Source organism: Rattus rattus, chromosome 8 (genome assembly GCF_011064425.1).
Source record: "Rattus rattus isolate New Zealand chromosome 8, Rrattus_CSIRO_v1, whole genome shotgun sequence".
Lineage (NCBI taxonomy): Eukaryota > Metazoa > Chordata > Mammalia > Rodentia > Muridae > Rattus > Rattus rattus.
In genome coordinates, this window is record NC_046161.1 from 5,963,215 (window position 1) to 5,981,727 (window position 18,513).

Consider the following 18,513-nt stretch of genomic DNA (forward strand, 5'->3'; position numbering starts at 1 on the left):
ACAAAATACTGAGTCTTATATGGACGCCATGATACAAGAACATAGCATACTTAGACAATGTTCTCTGGAGCTAACATACCCTATCCAATCAGTTATATTATCTTCAAAGACTACCAAAAGTGTTTTGATGACCAGAAATATCAATAAATATTCTACAGGAAAATTAAATCTTTCTTTCTTTCTTTCTTTCTTTCTTTCTTTCTTTCTTTCTTTCTTTCTTTCTTTCTCTCTTTCTTTCTCTTCTTTCTTTCTTTCCTTCTCTCTCTCTTTCCTTTTTCTTTTTTACATTATTTCTTTTTTGTATGGAAAAGAACACTTTTAATAGTGTTAAAAGTCTTCATATTTTTGAAATTTAGATTTTTTTATGAAGAAAAATTTACAGACATAATCACTCATAATCTCAACATCCTAAAGTTCAGACCTGTTTTTCCCCCTATAGCTGTCCATTTTCAAAGTTTAGTTGGTCCATTAGAACAGTTTCATCTTGAATATAAAATAGGTACTTAGCAGAGGCCGAGCATGGCACTGCAGACTGCTGGCTCAGGATTTTGGTCTCTTTTAATCTGTGCTGCCTGAAGAAACAGCCGCAAAACTCAACACTTGCTTCTATGCCATCAGGAGCTCAACTGAATTTGTCGTTCAAGTACAAGCAGGGTGAAGCGGACAAAGCTCTTCCCCTACTTCACTGTAAGAGGCAAGCTCTTCGTGCACTTTTACGGCCATGACTTTCTTCTTCTATAAGACTTTAATGGAATAATGTATGTCATCTATGCAGATAGGGTAAAATGTAGAGACAGCAGTTCATGACTGAGGTAGCTCTAAAGCTCGACGAGGTCTTTGAAATGCATCACCTGAATATGATTTTAATTCAAACACATTAAAATGCAATGGTAATTTGCTAACCAAAATTTAATAGCTCAAGTAGATTTATGCTTAAGAAGTTTAGAAGGGTTACTCATCCCAAATGGATTGTTTATGTTTAAAATGTGTATTTATAGATAGCCTCCAAATAGCACACTAACCTTTGCCTTGATTAGACACAATTAGCGTGTGTAAAGTAAGGCAGTGTTCTTAGAAAATGCATGCCTGTATTACTGCCGCCTGTCATTTCAGTTCCGCACAGTGAGCACATAAAATGAAGAATGACCAACCTGTTATGGTTTTAGTTAATGAACACCTGGACACAATGAAAACATGGCTGATTTTATGGGTGTATGAAAATCTAACCAAGCAATTAATATTCACTTTGAAGTTCACACAATTTAAAGCAGAAAAGAGAAAAACATCAAAAGAGGTAAGTTACCAAGCAGAAGGGTTGTTTTCTGTGGGTAACTTTTTGTATCATATTTAGAGTATTTTCATTTCTATTTTCTCAGCTGCTGTATTTCTATGGAAATAATACTGCGCATCTATTCTATAGTTATGTCTTCCTTCCTCCATCCCTCCCTCTTTCACTTCCATCTCCCTTCCTTTCTTTTAAATATACCTCCTGTAACACAATATGCCCAGAGGTGGTGGGGCGGTCTATAATTCCTGCACTAGGGAGACTGAGGCAGAAGACATGGACTTTAGGGTAGGATGTACTGTGTACCAAGCTCCAGGCCAGCCTAAAAGGATCCTGTGTCAAAGAAACATAAAACACAAATATGTATGTGTAAACATAAATACATAAAACATAAAACACACATATATATGTAAACATAAATACAGCAATAAGAAAGAAATACGTTGAATGCTAGCATCTGACACCATTTTACATTTCAAATATAGAACTATGAAGAAAATAGACATCTTGATGTTCAGTCCTCTTGTTGATACTCATGCATAATATCTGAGGATAAAATGTAATTCATTTATTTTTCTTTGTATCTGAAACCTTTCCTGTCCATATTTCTCTGTCGTGGTCACACTGTCTATGTCACATATTTGATGTTCACTTTTCTTTTAAGGGTCTTTGGTATTTTTTTTTAATATATGGTTTACTTATGTAGTTTGTTATACATGTATTTTATAGTATGGTATGTGTATACTACATGACAAGATCATATGAGGAGAAGTAGAATTACCATTTCTTTAAACACATAGTATTGTGAAATTGTCTATTTCTTTATGAAGTTAGTAAGAATTTTACTGGATTATAAGGGGTAGATCACAAAACTGAGTACTTGGCAAGGAACACAATAAGAGCAGGAATTCAAGATTATTTTTGGCTATGTAAGAAATCCAAGTCCAGTTTGGGCTCTATGAGACTCTGTCCCACCCCCGAGAACTATAATAACAACAAAACAAAAACATCTTATCAATAATTATTTCTTCTGCATGATAGCAGGATATCCTGATTAGGTTTAAAATAAAAGCTGTTAGTTTCCTTTATATGGTAATTATGGTGGCCTTTAAACTAGGACTACTTATTCTGGAAGACTAGGGAGAGCCCTTTGTAAGTTATGAAGCAGATAGATGGCTCATGCAGCCGGCTTCTAAAGGCAGCAGGTCAAGCAGAAGCTCTGTCTGTCTTTTCAAAATCTAATTTGTACAGGTTAGGTGGTAAAGGCAGCAGAAAGACTCTAAGGAAGAATCCTATAATTAAAGGCAGGGACAATCTTTGAGGAATAAGATGGTGAGGGTGAGTTGATCTACTCTGAATTTTATGGATTCTCTTAGAAGAAGAAATTAATTGCCTCCACTTCATGTGAACTGAAACACAGTTCAAGGCTGGGAGAAAACTGGAGATTTCGTGAACACTTGTTTATGGAAGAAGTAACAAAAAGGGCTGAAAAGAAGGAAAACAAAATAATTATTATAAAGGATGCAGTTTTAGGACACAGGAAAATGCATCAGGTAAATCTTGAAGCAACTTTGAGCCTTTACCTTGCTTTCAGAGTGATGAGAAGTGTATGGAACAGAGTGATGAGAAGCGTATGGAACAGGAGTTTCACACCATGACTCTTACCTGCCTCGTTTGTGCGGATCATTCGAGATGGAATGCTTGGATCTCCTGTCCCAATTGGATTGGTGGCCACCACTCGGAATTCATATTCTACCCAGGGGTTTAGGTCCACAGCCATTGCTGACTCCATGTCTCCTGTGATGACTTCTGGGACTATAGAGAAGAAGCACATTTCACATCATGAAGAAGCTGGGGAAATACTATAACTGTATGTTGGTCAGTGACGTCATTGTTAATTGTTCCTACTTCCTTATTGCATGAGATTATATGATCCTACTTTCTTGTAATACATGATTATGAGCCTCCAGTATCACAACTAAGATAAAGTGAACTCTCAGGAAGTGAGCACCGTATGTGCTGGTGTTGTTTGCAGGCCACTGGAATTCTTCTCATTTGGCTACTGAAGAACTTAACGTTATCTACACTAAAACTCATTTCCTCACCTGCAGCTCTAGAAGAGAGACTAATTCACTCTAGAAACAATTTTTCTTCCATTTCTAGGAAGATTTAAAAAGACTTTTCCAGTTCTTGCAAATATATTTTGTCTCCTGTCCATAACAACAAATTCGGAATGTATCCTAATTAGAAATGACAGCACGTAATGAATGGGGGCAAGCTTGAATCTCTTCATGGAGTGACTTTTGTACTATGCTTTGATTTGGTCGGAACCTGAAACTTCTTAGAAGTTGTACAGTTGTGTCCCATCTGTTCTTGACTGCTTATCAGACCATACAAGTTGTCCCCCCACTGACACTGTAATTCTCCAGGTTGGCACCGACCTTTATGTGTTTAAAACCAATGATAGATTTTAGTCCTAAGCGGACATATGAGCACCATAAGCACACTCAACTGCCTTCTCTCTCCCTTGGCATACTTTCTGTTTTTCAGGAAAGAATTCTACTGGATTTCATTTTTATGTCACAGATTAATCCTTCTCAGTTATTTTTCCCTGGTTCATCTTTGTCATGTGCTTTTGCAACTAGAGTATTCCATTGCTGGACTTTAATAGTCTTCTCTGATTTATACTTATTATCTTAGAATTGGTATATTCCCTGATTTGTGTGAGGGTGTGTGTGTGTGTGTGTGTGTGTGTGTGTGTGTGTGTGTGTGTGTGTGATGTACCAAGGGGTGCATATGACTGTGCCTGGGTACATACTACACACTTGTAGCAACCAGAGCGAGATTCATCTATCTTCCCCTACCACTCAGTGCCTTACTGCTTTGAGATGAGGCACCTCAGTGAACTGGAATCTCACCACTTGATGAGGTGTGGGATTTGAGTTTTCAGGATGCATCTGTCTCCATCCCTCAGTTCGGTAATTACAGGCATGTGCAGCCAGGTCCCATGTGAGTGCTGAGCATTTGAACTCAGGTCCCCAGTCTTACACAGCAAGTTCCATCGTGCCTTCTAGCCAGCCTCATGTTTCAGTATTTTAAGCATAACTCATGCATCAATTTATAACATAATTTATTAACTCTAAAGTTTTGTTTTTCCATAAGGGATGTACTTGCAAAAACATTTGAAACATAGTTTCAAAAACAAGCGAACAAAATAAATTGCAAACAAATTTGTCTTCATCAAGGCAAGAATTTTGGTCTTCAATATTGAAGAGATTAAAGATAATGGATTTTCTCCAGGTAAGAATACTTAATAGCTTTACTGGCATCTTTTCATAAAGATACTGTTGCTGGAGCCATGGGCATACATTGCTTTCAAGGAAAATACATGAACCACAGAGAAACTAATAGAAGTGTTTAAAGACAGCCAAGAAGTACATGCTGAATAGGAGGAGAATCCCACTGGAATGGGTTTTCTAGTAAAATCATCACATCCGATAATTTAATAAAATACTTGACAAGCTAGTCAAATTGCAGAATTTATTCATCCAATTGGCTCATGTAAAACATGTCCATAGAGAGACAATAGAAACCAATGGTAAATGCTTCAGAGACATCCTGGAGTTACACAAAGAAAGACACATGATGCCTTTGGTTATGGGTGATTAGATAATCTTAAATGCACACAGGAAAAAAAACAGATCACCTAAGAATTTTCAGTAGCTGAAGAACATCACATTTTTAAGGCACAATTAATTTGCTTAATTGGAAAAGGGACCCAAAGATGAAATTGTTTCTCCCTCTCAAAGATTCTTTCATAATTTCTTCCAAATGCACAAATTAGTCTTATTTAATTTTGGATCTCGTTGCAGGCAAAAGGGTTTAGAAGCCAATTCTACAATGTGAATTTGTAAGTCCATTCTAAGATGTGCTTAGTTAGAAAACTCATGCTCAAATTTTTGTTTTGATTAACAAAAAGTAAGGAACTCACTTTCATTTTGGTACATAAAAGAATGTTAGTTATTTTCCAAGTAGCTTATAAGTTATATTGATTTATCAAAATTTTAAGCTGTATACTCATCTTTTTCCTAATATATATGTCAGGATTAGAAGTTATTTATATGAATTATTTTATACTATGAGAACAATTTCAAAAACAAGAAACTGTCCATAGAGATGCTATACAGTTAGGGACCCCCCCCCATTACAGGCATTAAAATTATGACTAGATTAGGCACAGGGCTAAAGCCAAAAAGCATTAACAACAGCTTCTTCGGAGCACCAAGGGCTTAAGGACTCCTTTGTGCACTTGTGCTGGGGATAGCGTGTCTTCACCACTATTTCAATGAACTTTGAGTTTTGGTCAAAGGAATCAGATGAAGAATCAATTCGGGAGATCCTTTACTCTATTAATGATAGAGAAAATGCACACTGACAGTGCCATAATTTTGGAAAATGCATTTATTTACAAATAAAGCATAATCTTAGTCTTTAAAAATAAATACTTCTTGAAGAAAATTAAATCAGAGCTACAACTTAAAACTATTTCCAGTATTAAAATTATTTTAGAAAGATAAAGATATAGCTTTCTAGCAGAGAGTTATCAACAACACAAAATAACTTTTCCTCCTAATCTTCCCCACCTCCTGTAGAAACGGGTGCATCAAGAGAACAACAACAACAAAGAGATGGGCAGGAATCAGAATAAGTAACTACAGAACATGAACCCATGGATTTACTCGGCAAAGTATAAGACACACTGGATTAGGAAATCACTGAGTGACTCAGGGAGAAATATATGTACTCCTAAGCATGTCTCCCAGAAGTAAGTTGAGCCGTCTGTGTGACATCCAGTGGCAGGATGGTGGCACATGTGAGAATACAGCAGATACGCAATTGATTCTATGTCACAGCTTCAAAGCAAGGTCTTTGAGGAGTCACAGAAAAATCAAGATAGAAAACTGGGAAGAGTGGATGAGAATTCTTGAACCAATCTGCTTATGAGATTTGAATTTGTATTCTTCTTATGCTTACCACCCAGATAATTTCTTTCATTTTGGGGCTACAATTGTCCTGTACAGTTATAGTGGATCCCAGAATGAGGGTCATGCTTTAAATATTTATGGGAAAACATGTGCATACACAAAGCACACTATAATGATAACCATCATGATGTATAAATTCATGCAGCAACCTAGTATTAAGTAAGATGTGCATTAAGTTCTTTTGGAAAATATATTTTCTCTCAGCCCAATTGTAATCTGAGTGAAGCTTAATGTACCAAAGTCCCACTACCTAGACACCATAGACCGTGCCATAGGCATAGCATTCCACTTTAGTTTCATTCTTAATGAACTCACACATCATCTCGATGATTCTCACATTACTTATTTATACTTGTTTGAGACCGGGTTTTGATATATAGCCCATTTGGCTGCAATCTTTGTATGTAGCCTGGTCTGGATTAAAACACACGGCAGCCATCTTGCCTCTGCTCCTCAAGGGCTGAGATTGTAGGGATCTACCATTATGTCTAGTTTGACTTTTATATTTTACTTCTAAGTAGACGAATTGACTCTAAAATACAGCAGAGACACTCATCCCCACACTGTGTGGATAATTGCTTCTGAAAACTTCCTTTCTGGTCTTAGAGTTTATTTGAACGTGATGCTAAATCCGTATCTATTAGCCATTGGGGGTTAGACTTTCTGTATCATTGACACGCTTCCAGTAACATTAGCAAGCTTGGGAAACATTAGTTTATAGCATTGAAAGGAAATTACTAGTGAAGAAAATAATTAAAATGATGAAACTAAAACAGAAAACACATTAAAAACACACATTATGATGATGCACTGTTTTACGACACACAGTTCATGTTAGATTTTCATTTTATAAATAAAACTGACATGGGGTTCTAAAGACACTTCAGAAGTTTCTGAGATGTGGGAAGTTCTATATCCCAATCCTATGTATAAGTGTTTATATAATAGAATGCAAAAAATTCCCTAGAGTTGGATCCTGAAAATGACTGTACATCAAACTGATGAATTCCCAGGGAGCCCTGGAGCTTACCCAAGAGCCTTGCTCAATGTCCCATTTCTGGTTTGATGACTGTTCATGAGTCATATACAGTATGATAATTGAGGGAAGCTGGGGAGTGGCTCCACAGGGATTTTGTGCATAATGCAATTTTTTGCCACTTATTTGTGAATCTGAAAGTTAGTTTAACACACAAACAGAAACACAATGTGGCTCTTTCTTTGCAAACTGTGAACAGAAGAAAGGAAGGGAGCTTGCTTTTAAAAGGCACAGTGAAGAAATTCACAGTGGAGATCAATATAAAGAATAATTTATTTCTACAGTTGTCAAATGATTTTGAGTGAGCTTTAAAGTAAATGCACCTGCTGCTCCAAGATGCTGTTTTGTGTGTGTCTGTGGACGTCTTACCTGTCTTCACTGTTTGCCAGCCCAGGGAGAAGGGGCTGCGAGCCTGAAGGTTGTAGGAAGAGATGGGACTGTGGTTGTCAGTTGCTGGACTCCATGAGAGAGTGGCTGTGCTTTCTGTGATCTCCTCCACTATGACCACTCCAGGTGGCCCTGGGGGACCTACAGGCAAGACAGTGGATAAAGCTAAGTGCAAAGAATCTTAAGCAGCCACAAGACATATTCCAGTGTGGGTCTTATCAGATGATGCGATTGTCTTAACAAAATAAATACTTAGTAATGAAATTTGACAGCAGAAATTTATGGGATACAAGTTATTTTCTACACTTTCTTTAGAGGAACTTAATTATGTATTATATTTTCTCTGACACTTTGTGCCTGGAGGCAACTTTCAATTAGTATTATATTTTATAGAAAAATGAAAAATAATCAGAAGCAGACACAAAGATATGAATGTCAATATGGTCTGTGGTTGTTAAAATCAATCACAACTAACAGGCAGGGGCAGCAACAGGCGGGCAATGCTTCAGGAGCAGACGCACTACACACTACACACTAAAGAGCTGTAGGTGGAGCGAGCTAGTGTTATGCCTCAGGAACCTTACAGTGTGCAAGCCATGTGATGTGTTCTCTTGAACGACTCACACTTTTGCCAAGAGGATGCAGAGCATTTTGAAATAGTGGTACTACAGGAAATGTTAGGTTATCTATGAAAAGTGAACCATACACAGTGCTCTGTGAAAGTTCAAAGGAGACTATAATTATGTTGCTTTGGGGTGGGTGATGCAGTAGAGTGGTAATGCGTCAGAGCAGTTTAGATCATTTTTGTCTTTAAGGGAGCGTATGGAACAGAGACAACTGGTAGACATGGAGGTAGACAACCCCTGTCTGCACCCCTGTCCCGTTTTGTTTTCAGGAAATAACTAGAATACAATTTCAGGAGAAATGTCCCACTAGTTAATTATGCTTAAAAATCAATTTTAAGTGCATTAAAATGTATACCTATTGAATTTTTATTGACTAAAGGAAACAACAGTTTTATATAACAATTGTTATACTGATGTTCCCTAATGTGGACTATGCAAGTTGTAGAATTGTTTCTATATTACATGAAGGATATATACCTAGACATATTTTAAGTTACTAACCTATTAATTGTTATGTATGTGGCAAAAAGCTTTCTGGATTTGATGATCAAGATATCTATGAACTAAAGAAAGGAACAGTGAGCTAGAGCACTTTAAAGCTATGCCATGCAAATGGCAATTTTAAGAGATAGAATCTGAACATTCTTCACTAAGCAGCTTTCTGAGAGCTGAGGACTGAAAGTGGGAGACTCTTCTATCACGACGGTGATAGAGTTGGGGTTGTGAACAGAGGAGCAGTGCAAAGCCTTGAGAAGTGGCAGTTCTCCCTTTAAGTGAAATGATGAAAGAAAAAGCGAAATGATGAAACACAGAATGACTTTGAAATAACAAGAAACCCAGAGCTCATTCTGAAAGGTAATCATTGCTTTCTTCACTGAGCCCTGAAAATGGAGGGTGCGTGTATGTGAAAGTGAGCCTGGGGACTGGAGGACAACAGGAAAGGCTTTGAGAAGATACGCAATGAAAGGAAGCATGAGAGAATCACAATGCTTTTTCAGGGTTAGCTGGATTGTAGCATCGTGAAGGAGAAACTGAATAAAGAAGCAAAGTGTGAAGAGTCAGAACCAGGTCTAGGAAAGAAGTCAGAAGGAAAGGTTGAAGTTGGGATAAGCTTCACTGCTTGTCACCAGCGATGTAGAAGATGTGAGTTATTATAGGATTCAGGAGAAGCCATTCAGGTACTAATGGCTTAGAACAGCACAGAGACATTGGGAAACTGGATGACTACAGAAAGAAAGCAAAGAGTAGAGTTTGTGTTGTGAAGGGCGATTCACAGAATTTGTGGCATTATGTGTGTGTGGAGGTGGGATAGTTTTGAATGGAAAACTGGTATGTGGGCAAAAAGTGAAGAACATGATTATTAGTGTGGATAATCCCAGGCTTCAAGAGTCAAACAGTGTTTGACATTTTTACTGTTATGGAGAGAGTCCAATGGTCATGGGCCAGCCTAGCTTGAAAAGAGGAAAGGAGTAGACTCCACTTTTCAGTGAAGGAATGAATTGCATTGACAGAAAGGGAAGGGAATGATGCCAGTCACCCTATGCATGGACTTCCTAATGCTTGCTGTTCTGTGTATGACTATGGTAATGCACAGCAATGTCTGTGTTGAAGTCAGTAAAGTGGCATAATGAGGGAAAGAGAAGAGACACAGGGGTTGAAGGAGGTATTTAGGAAGGTGTTAAACTGCAGACAGGAGCATAGGGAAACATCTGTGAGAACAATATGATTATGCCAAAATTATGATCATTATTTTATTACTACAATGATACCAATAGATCCCATATTCTATCTACCTTATAATACATTAAAGAAACATATGTTTCCTAGACATTAATTATTACTTTACTATTGTTGGTTTACTACTTTAGAGAGGTGACCAAGAACTTCAAAGAGACCACTCAGTTGATAATTATTCAGGCAGCATATTCGGTTTTGTGCTTGGCACTGGAAATGTGAACATTTATCTATTCTAATGAAAAGAAATTACTTGCCACGGACATTATACGAGTGGATAGCTGGGGTGAGCTATAAGTATGGATCTGATAACAAAATCTGATTTTGGAAGGTAGCCAGGGATACACAGACCTTCTTTTAACGATGGATATGGAAAAGAGTCTCCAATGAAGGAAGGAAAGAGCAAGTGTGTGATAAAGAAGTATGAAGTATGCAGTAGAGGAGGCTACTCCTTTTCCCTTCTGAAGTTGAGATGGCCCATGACCATTGGACTCTATCCATAACAGTAAAAATGTCAAACACTGTTCAACTCTTAAGGTGAGGTCTTTGGGAGCTTTTTGATATTCCTCCATCCTTCTGAAATAATTGTTAGGATTTAGGCTAGTAGGCAGTTTTGAACTCAAATTATACTGAAGCTACCATTCTGTAAGAAACTCCAAAGCCATTTTTGACAGAGGCATGAATAGAAATAAACATTAGTGTGTTCCCAGCTTTCCCATGCAGTTAATCCCAGGCACAAGACACAATAGAGGCAGCCTTCAAAGACCTCCTGCTTCTGCAGGCATGTGTGTAAGAAAATATTATATGGATTGGCTGAGCTTGTCAGCTGCTTAAGTCCGGAGAGATGTGGTACATGAATCTTTAAAGTGACTCAATTTGAAGACAATGATGACTAATTGAAGCATGCTTCAAAATTATTTACTGTGTGGGTTTGCTTATAAGAAACTCTGAAGAAGTGCTCCTGAGAGGCTTTTAAAAACAGTTTAAAAGTTTTGATGATGTGTTTATATAAGAGATCATGGTTAAATTTATTTCTTTATCTCACCTACAATATGCCAGTATTCTGTTAAATTTCAGCATTCTATTTATGTATCTCTTCACTGGACATTTATTTACCAATGCCTACATGCAAGCTTAAGGCCATGTGGGGAATGAGTATCTGCAAGGGATTTTTTTCCTTCTGCGTACTGAAGTTCAAGGAAGATGATTAGCATATTTTAAGATTATGGTTAATAATTATTCAGTATTTTCTAATGCTTCAACTGGAATATTGCTTTATTCTTCTTAATATATCTTCAAGAACTTTATTTGCATCTACTTACCAAACTATATTTTGTAGCAAAATAACCAGTAACAAAGATTTATGCATCTATTACACTATCATGGCTGATCACTCATGTATAATTGTAAATCATTATACCACTGATTGTTTAGTAATCATGTAATATTTAAATTATAAATTCTTGTGACACAATGTTAAGCAGTCATTAAGTTAATATTAGAGTCTATTTAATGACATAGTCTTCATGGAGTTGAAAAATGTACAATGCAAAATTGTGTATAGTAATTCGCCAAATATGCAGAGAAAAATACTAGAAAGTAATGCATTAACTTATTACTTGGAGATGAGAAAATAGCACATTTAATCTTTATTTTTATGCATATTTCTTTTTTAAAAATGTATTTGTTGCTTTATGTGTGTGAGTACTCACATGTATGTATGTGAATCACTGAAGGGTCAGAGAAGGCATTGAATACTTGGGAACTGGAGTTACAGATAATTGTTAGTCACGGTGTGGGTGCTGGTAACCGACCCTGGTCCTCTGGAAGAGCAGCCAGTGCCCCTCAGCACCTAGCCTGCCTCCCTTAGCTTCCCGGACTTGTTTCTTTTCAGTCCTCAGTGCGAGAGTGCTATTTCTAAAATGACTTTTGGGTTAATCTTTAGAGCAATGGTTTTCAACCTATGTCATGATCCCTTTGGGGAGTCAAAAGTTCATTTACAGGAGTCACCTAAGACTATTAGGAAACATTACAATTCGTAACAGTAGCAAAATTACAGTTATGAAGTAACAACGAAAATAATTTTAGAGTTGGGATCACCACAATGTGAGAAAATGTTTTGAAGGGTCACAGCATTAGGAAGGTTGAGAGTCACTGTTGTAGAGGAAGTAACATTCTGCTGTCCCAAGGATAACATGCTTAACAAGGAGACATCTACTGAGTGCCACTGTATTTGATGGGGGAGATAAGATTAGTTTTCAACATGCACTGTGTTAAAAAGCAGTGGCGAAGACAAGCTTTTCACACAAAGATATACCAGGCAATGTCCACCATTTTCAAGTGCTCCAGAGTGCATTTTGTCTGCATGTACGCCTACACATCAGAAGAGGGCATCAGATTCCATTACAGATTGTTGTGAGCCATCATGTGGTAGCTGGGAATTGAACTCAGGACCTCTGGAAGTGTTCTTAACCAATGAACTGTATCTCCAGCCCCAGGGACTAAACCACCAAAGAGAATACCTGACTCCAGATACATATGTAGCAGAGGATGGCTTTATCTTATATCAATGAGAGGGGAGTAAGGCTTGATGCCCCAGTGTAAGGGGATGCTAGAGTGGTGAGGCAGGAGTGGGAGTGGGTAGGTGGGTGGAGGAGCACCCTCATAGAGGGAAAGGGAAGGGCAGGTGGGGGGATGGGATGTGGAGCTTTTGGAGGGGTAACCGGGAAGGGATATCATTTAAAATGTAGACAAATAAAATGATATTTTTAAAATATGCATTTTGTACCTCATGGAACAGTTATTCCACTAATTGTAATCATTTACCTAAAATTTACACTGTTATAAATAGCCAAATTGTTACTTGATGCGTATTAGGCCCTTGGAAAATATTTCTGAAAGAAAGGATGAAGGGTGGAAAGATGGGGAATGATAAAAAGATGGCGGGTTGCAGAAGGTTATGTTCTGAATTTGCAGTGCTGAATAACAAAGGAAAAGAATGTTTTAAAACATGACTATCATGTTGTACAGGGAGCTTATGTAACAGTTTCTTTTTAAAAGCATATTTGCATTAGTGATTTTTTTTTTAGTCAGGTTCAGAATGGCAATAAAAATGACAGAATAGCTACCAAATGGAGAAGGAAAAAAGGGATTTCATGGTAAGCCTTGTTAGGAACTTTGAGCATTGTAGCCTATGGGAAAATAATTTTCCCTTATAAATATGAAATCCTTATAAATATGAAAGATTTCTTATGAATAGATCATTGCAATGCTACTCTAAAAAAATCTGGTGGTGTGATTTCCTTTTTAAGAAAAATTAACCATAATTTTCAGCTATAATAGAGGTGAAAACAATTTACTGTTATTATATTAATATTGGCTTATCAATGCTTTATTCATAAAGAAAATATTTTTAGACAATATATGCTGACTGCTGGCTCAATTAGCTTCCTCTTTATATTTAGAGTGAGTGAATTCATTAACATATTAATGCATCAACTGTCTTTGTTTTTAAAGTTTGATCCTAATGGCCCTGTTTTTTTTCTGGTTCTTTTTTTTAAATCAAATTAGGTAGTAAGCATATTTTTTTCTGAAATACTTTTGCAGATAATTTACAGAAAATCATCTTTGAAAGTAGATTATTGAAAGACAAATTCCTCAGTTTGTGAGAGTGGCTAGTGTCTACATATAGGGCTAGGCACCACTCATCCTGTAGGAATCTCAGAATATTTTATAAGGAGCCAAAAGGACAGATGCACAGTCATCAGGATTCCACCCCACAAGCAGAGAGATGCTACTGTTATGCTAAATAGGAACACTAAATGAATACTTTGTTGATGAATAGGAAGACTGACAAGGATACTTTGTTGGGAAAGCGACTGCTTACAATGGCAGCCATGGATTTTTTTTACGTCCCCATGCTGAGGATTCCTTAGCAAAGGAGAAGCAGAAGCCATGTGATTCTGGGCTCAGTGCTCCCTCATCAAGGTCCCTGAGAATGCTATGATGTGAGAATACCCTCGTTCTACTGCTCACTTGAAAAGTTTCTTTTCCTTTCTTTCTCTTTATTTTTAATTGCAAAAAGGACTGGTTTTATACAATGAATTCTGATCATTCTTCAGACACTGTGGCAGCTTTCGTAGAACCTGCCTACGTTCAAGTCAGAGCTGAGAGGGGATGATGACCTGGTTTCCATCTGTAACCAAGAAGCTATCAGCCCTTGGTACCTCCTAGCAAAACCTTTCCTTTTCTCAATGAGCTGCTGACTTTGCATGGGGAAAAGGATCTGTCTCCTTGAAACTTAAATCTTGCTAGTATTCTGATAGTGACCTGAAACAAGGACCCAAGGACCACCTACTTCAGGCATTAATTAGGTAGCATGAAAAAGCCTGAGAATTTTTAAGTAACTGGAGCTATCCATTTGGATTCCATTCTTTTTCTCATCAGGAAGTTGTGTCCTTTAGCCCCAATCTGATGTTAAGAGACCTCAACTGCTCTTTTTGGGGTACAGTACAAGAATGGAGGCAGGGATAAACTTCAGGCCACAGCCAGGAAATTAGTCAGGTGATGACGTTGGGATTACAACCTTGCTGTGGTATTCTTTTCCACTCTCCCTGACAGTCTTGGGCAGCAGCCATATAGCAGGCTTTAGAGTTTGCTTTCTGTCCAGTACTCCAGAGAGGAAATGAAGAACCCCTCCTCAAGGGTATAGCCGCCTCTATGCCAAGTCTCTAGAAATCTCTAGACTAATGATCGTACGTTCTTCCTGATTCTAAGACTTCATTTTTCAAAAATATCCCACTATGAGGCATTATTTTTATATTATGAAATAATTCAGTTTATTTTCATCTTTTCTATGTAGCAGGGCCATCCTAGACTTTTTCCCACAGTGAAAATTTTAAGAGGAAGAACTGAAGTCTCTGGAGCTACAAATATTAAATAGAACTCATTTTTAAGTTCTTTAAAATCTAAAGTGAAAATTTGATATACATAACATCTTTTTTGACATTTCATTTATGCATATGCTTTATCTTATTGCCCTCTGAACTACAAAAACACGCCAGTTCTACGGTCAGTTTTGTAAATATTGGGTGAAGACTGAACATCTACTGAACTCACACTCAACTCTTCTGTAGGTAAGAGGAAAAGGATGTGGCCATTATTGAAGAAAAAAAAGGTCCTACACATGTTCCTCAAACACATGATGAAGATTGTGCTTAGCTACTACCTGTAATATGGATAAATGCACCCAAAAACTGCAGAGAACTAGTTTTATATTTTTCATGTAACTTCCTCATTGGCAAAGAGCCACCATTACAAAGGGACAATGCTGGATTGTTAAAAAAAGAAAGAAAGAAACATGTGGATAACCAGAAACACAAAACAAAGGACCACTTTGTACAGACTCAACTGATAATAAACGATATGTTTTTCCAACATATGTATGCATGTATGCATGTATGTTTCTATATGTATATATTTATTCCATGTGCATGTTAGTGTTTGTATGGTTGATACTGTTACTATAGCTCAGACTGGCCTGGAATCCATAGGAGTCCTCTTGCCTCACCCTCCTCAGTATTGGAATAATAGGTGTGAACAATCTGAGCAATTATATCTATCATCAAAAGTAATATTAATCTATAATATGCCTGATTTTGTGGTATATTATTTATTAAAACATATTAATGAACATGTTAACAAGTGGTTGTTGAGTTACACCTTTACAATTACAAAGAAAAATATGTATTTACTCAGAAAGCATGTCATTGATAACAAGTTTCTTCTTACACATGAAAGTGTGTGTGTTATGGACATATAACTTTGTTGACATCCTTGGCTGGACAAGTTTAACTTCCTGTACTGCTGTGATGAGCTTGCTCTATGTGTTCTATCAAATACTCACTGTCGTTAATGTCACTCAGAAAGAGAGGAGGATGTCATAGACTATTTATTTATTCATTCATCTAATTTATCTATTTATTCATCTAATTAAATTAAGCCTTTCCTAATGTGTTTAGTCCCGTGAGAATAACCAGCTCATCTTACCCCAGGTAGTTAAGGATGGAAACAAGAAATAAGTAGGTATAATGGATTTTTGAAAAATCATTTTGTTAAATCTCAGAATATATTCATATGTATCTATTAATTGCCTATCAATCTATCATCTATTGTCTACCAATCCTTTATCTACTTATTATCCATTTATATTTATCCACTATCTATCTATTTATCATGTCTGTCCATCCATCATCTATCTATCATTGGTCATCTATCTATCTTTATCTAATCAATATCATCATCATCTTGACTCACCTCTCTCTTTGTTTAGCCCATCATGTGTATTACTCAGTTCTTGTGTTTGAAATTTCTGCTTCTGCTCAATTGCCTTTTTAATGTCTGGACAGACTGTACATTCAATGTTCTGTTCAACCTTTGTCTCCTTAGATTTCCCTGACCACCCTGCCTGGGCAAAGCCATTGTGTTCTGTGTTTATCACACTACGTACTATTCATTCAGGGCTGAAATCACAAACAGAAACTATCTATTCAAGAGTAATTTGCTAGTGCTTGCTTCCCTCTTTGGAGTTTACACACAGAACTTTGGTACAGGAATTACACATGTGATATTTTTGATATTATATTGCCAGAGCTTAGGATACTACTTAACACAGCATATTATGATGTACATTTATAATAAACAAGTGATTAATATTTCATAACAAAACATTTTAGAATAGCTTTTGACAATATTTGAACATCACTTTTGACCAATCTGTAAATGAAAAAGAAAATATACTTTACAAAACTCCTCTCTCATCTACTGTGTTCTCATCCTTGTTTAATGATGTTAACTAGGTATGAATGATGTATTTCTAGTCAATAAGGGAGAGGCTATTGGTGTGTTTCAAATGTTGATGAGCAGTGAAGTTCCTGGAATCTATGTAATATGACATACATTTTTTCAAGTTTTCTTTAAAATTTGTAGGTTTGTAATTAGAACTGGAAAACTTACATTTTGTATATAAGGCCTATGAAATTTCTATATACACTGTATATAGAAATGTACACATATATATCTATATCTGTCTGTCTGTCTGTCTGTCTGTCTCTCTCTCTCTTTCTCTGTGTGTATCTTTATTCAAGAAAAAATGATTTAAAGATAGACAATAAACCAGAAGCTCCTATCCAGGAATTAACCTTTTCATTTGAAAACTTTGGGAAGCTGGAAAATTTCTGAACCTTGCTATTTATTCGCTTCTTTACATTTCATAAAACAGTGGAAATTTTGGTCTTATCATGAATGTTATATTAGATAACCTTAAAAAAATACTTTGAAATTGATAGATACTAGCAATGGGTGGACTTTTTACTTCTTGGTAATTAAGGCACTATTAAACTCATAATGTATTTTGCTAATGAAAATAACCCAAATATTTGTTGTCTAAAATTTTTCTCCATATTGAAAAATTCTCTCCAGGAAGGAGGACTCTTGGAAGTAACACATCTGCCGATTCCAAAGTAAAACCTATGAACTAATTGGTATGCCAAATAGGACTTTGGTTGACTGGTTACTCTGATCAGTCTGTCCTTGATTTTCTATCTTTGGATGAATTAATGTTTGTGTTGTGTGCTTACAAAAATCTCACAAGTAGCAGCATTTGAGAAATCACATTAAAACTTCTTTGAAAATCCCATAAGAACGTTTCTTATAGTGTCAGCAGCAGATTGTATAGTATCTTCTAAGAGATTTAGAGTTTTAAAATGGATCCCCACCATCAACATCATACTTACTCTTCTAACTGAATAGTTCTTTCATGTCTACCACAGGTAGAAGGCTCTGCACTAGATTAATCTCCCTTTCTCTCATCTTTCTCAGTAAACTTGACACTGATAAAATCTTTCCACAAATGAAACACCCAGCCTCAGAAAGTTGTAACACCTAAGCTCTTGGCCTTCCAGAAGTCTGTGGTGTGATCCAGATTCTTATCTCCTAGCTTCAACCCTATAATATCCTTCACTGTATAGCATGCTCCACGTGATTCTGCATTGAAAGAGTATGTATACCTTAAAAGACTAAAAGATGTTGTGATGGGGCCGGGAGGAGACAGAGGGTGTTGTTTTGGTCAATGGAGAGTGGGTTTAGAGATGAAGAGGCCTCTACAGTTGATTCCCTGATTGTTACTCAACTGGTGCCACTATGGTATAGGGAAGGAGAGCTTTCCCTCTCTTCCTGTTACATAAGATGTCCTGGTTCACATCAGGCTGAGGTTTCAGCTCCCACTTGGACTAAGAGACTCAGAAAGCCATAGATAAGTCAACTTATAGACAATTAATGATACTAACTAGTATTGGTGATGTATTTCTAGTCACTAAGGGAGAGGCTATTGTTGTGTTTCAA

The 18,513-nt window shown here is 36.8% G+C and overlaps 1 protein-coding gene across 1 annotated transcript in view; it reads right to left on the reverse strand.

The window, feature by feature from the left end:
• Window positions 1-18,513, reverse strand: part of Cntn5 (contactin 5) — a 1,166,275-nt gene that overhangs the window by 58,071 nt on the left and 1,089,691 nt on the right. The window contains exons 17-18 of the mRNA XM_032911019.1: window positions 7,736-7,894; window positions 2,951-3,100 (exon numbers count right to left, since the gene is read on the reverse strand). Coding sequence (XP_032766910.1) covers window positions 2,951-3,100; window positions 7,736-7,894 — 309 coding nt within the window. The remainder of the gene's footprint in view (window positions 1-2,950; window positions 3,101-7,735; window positions 7,895-18,513) is intronic.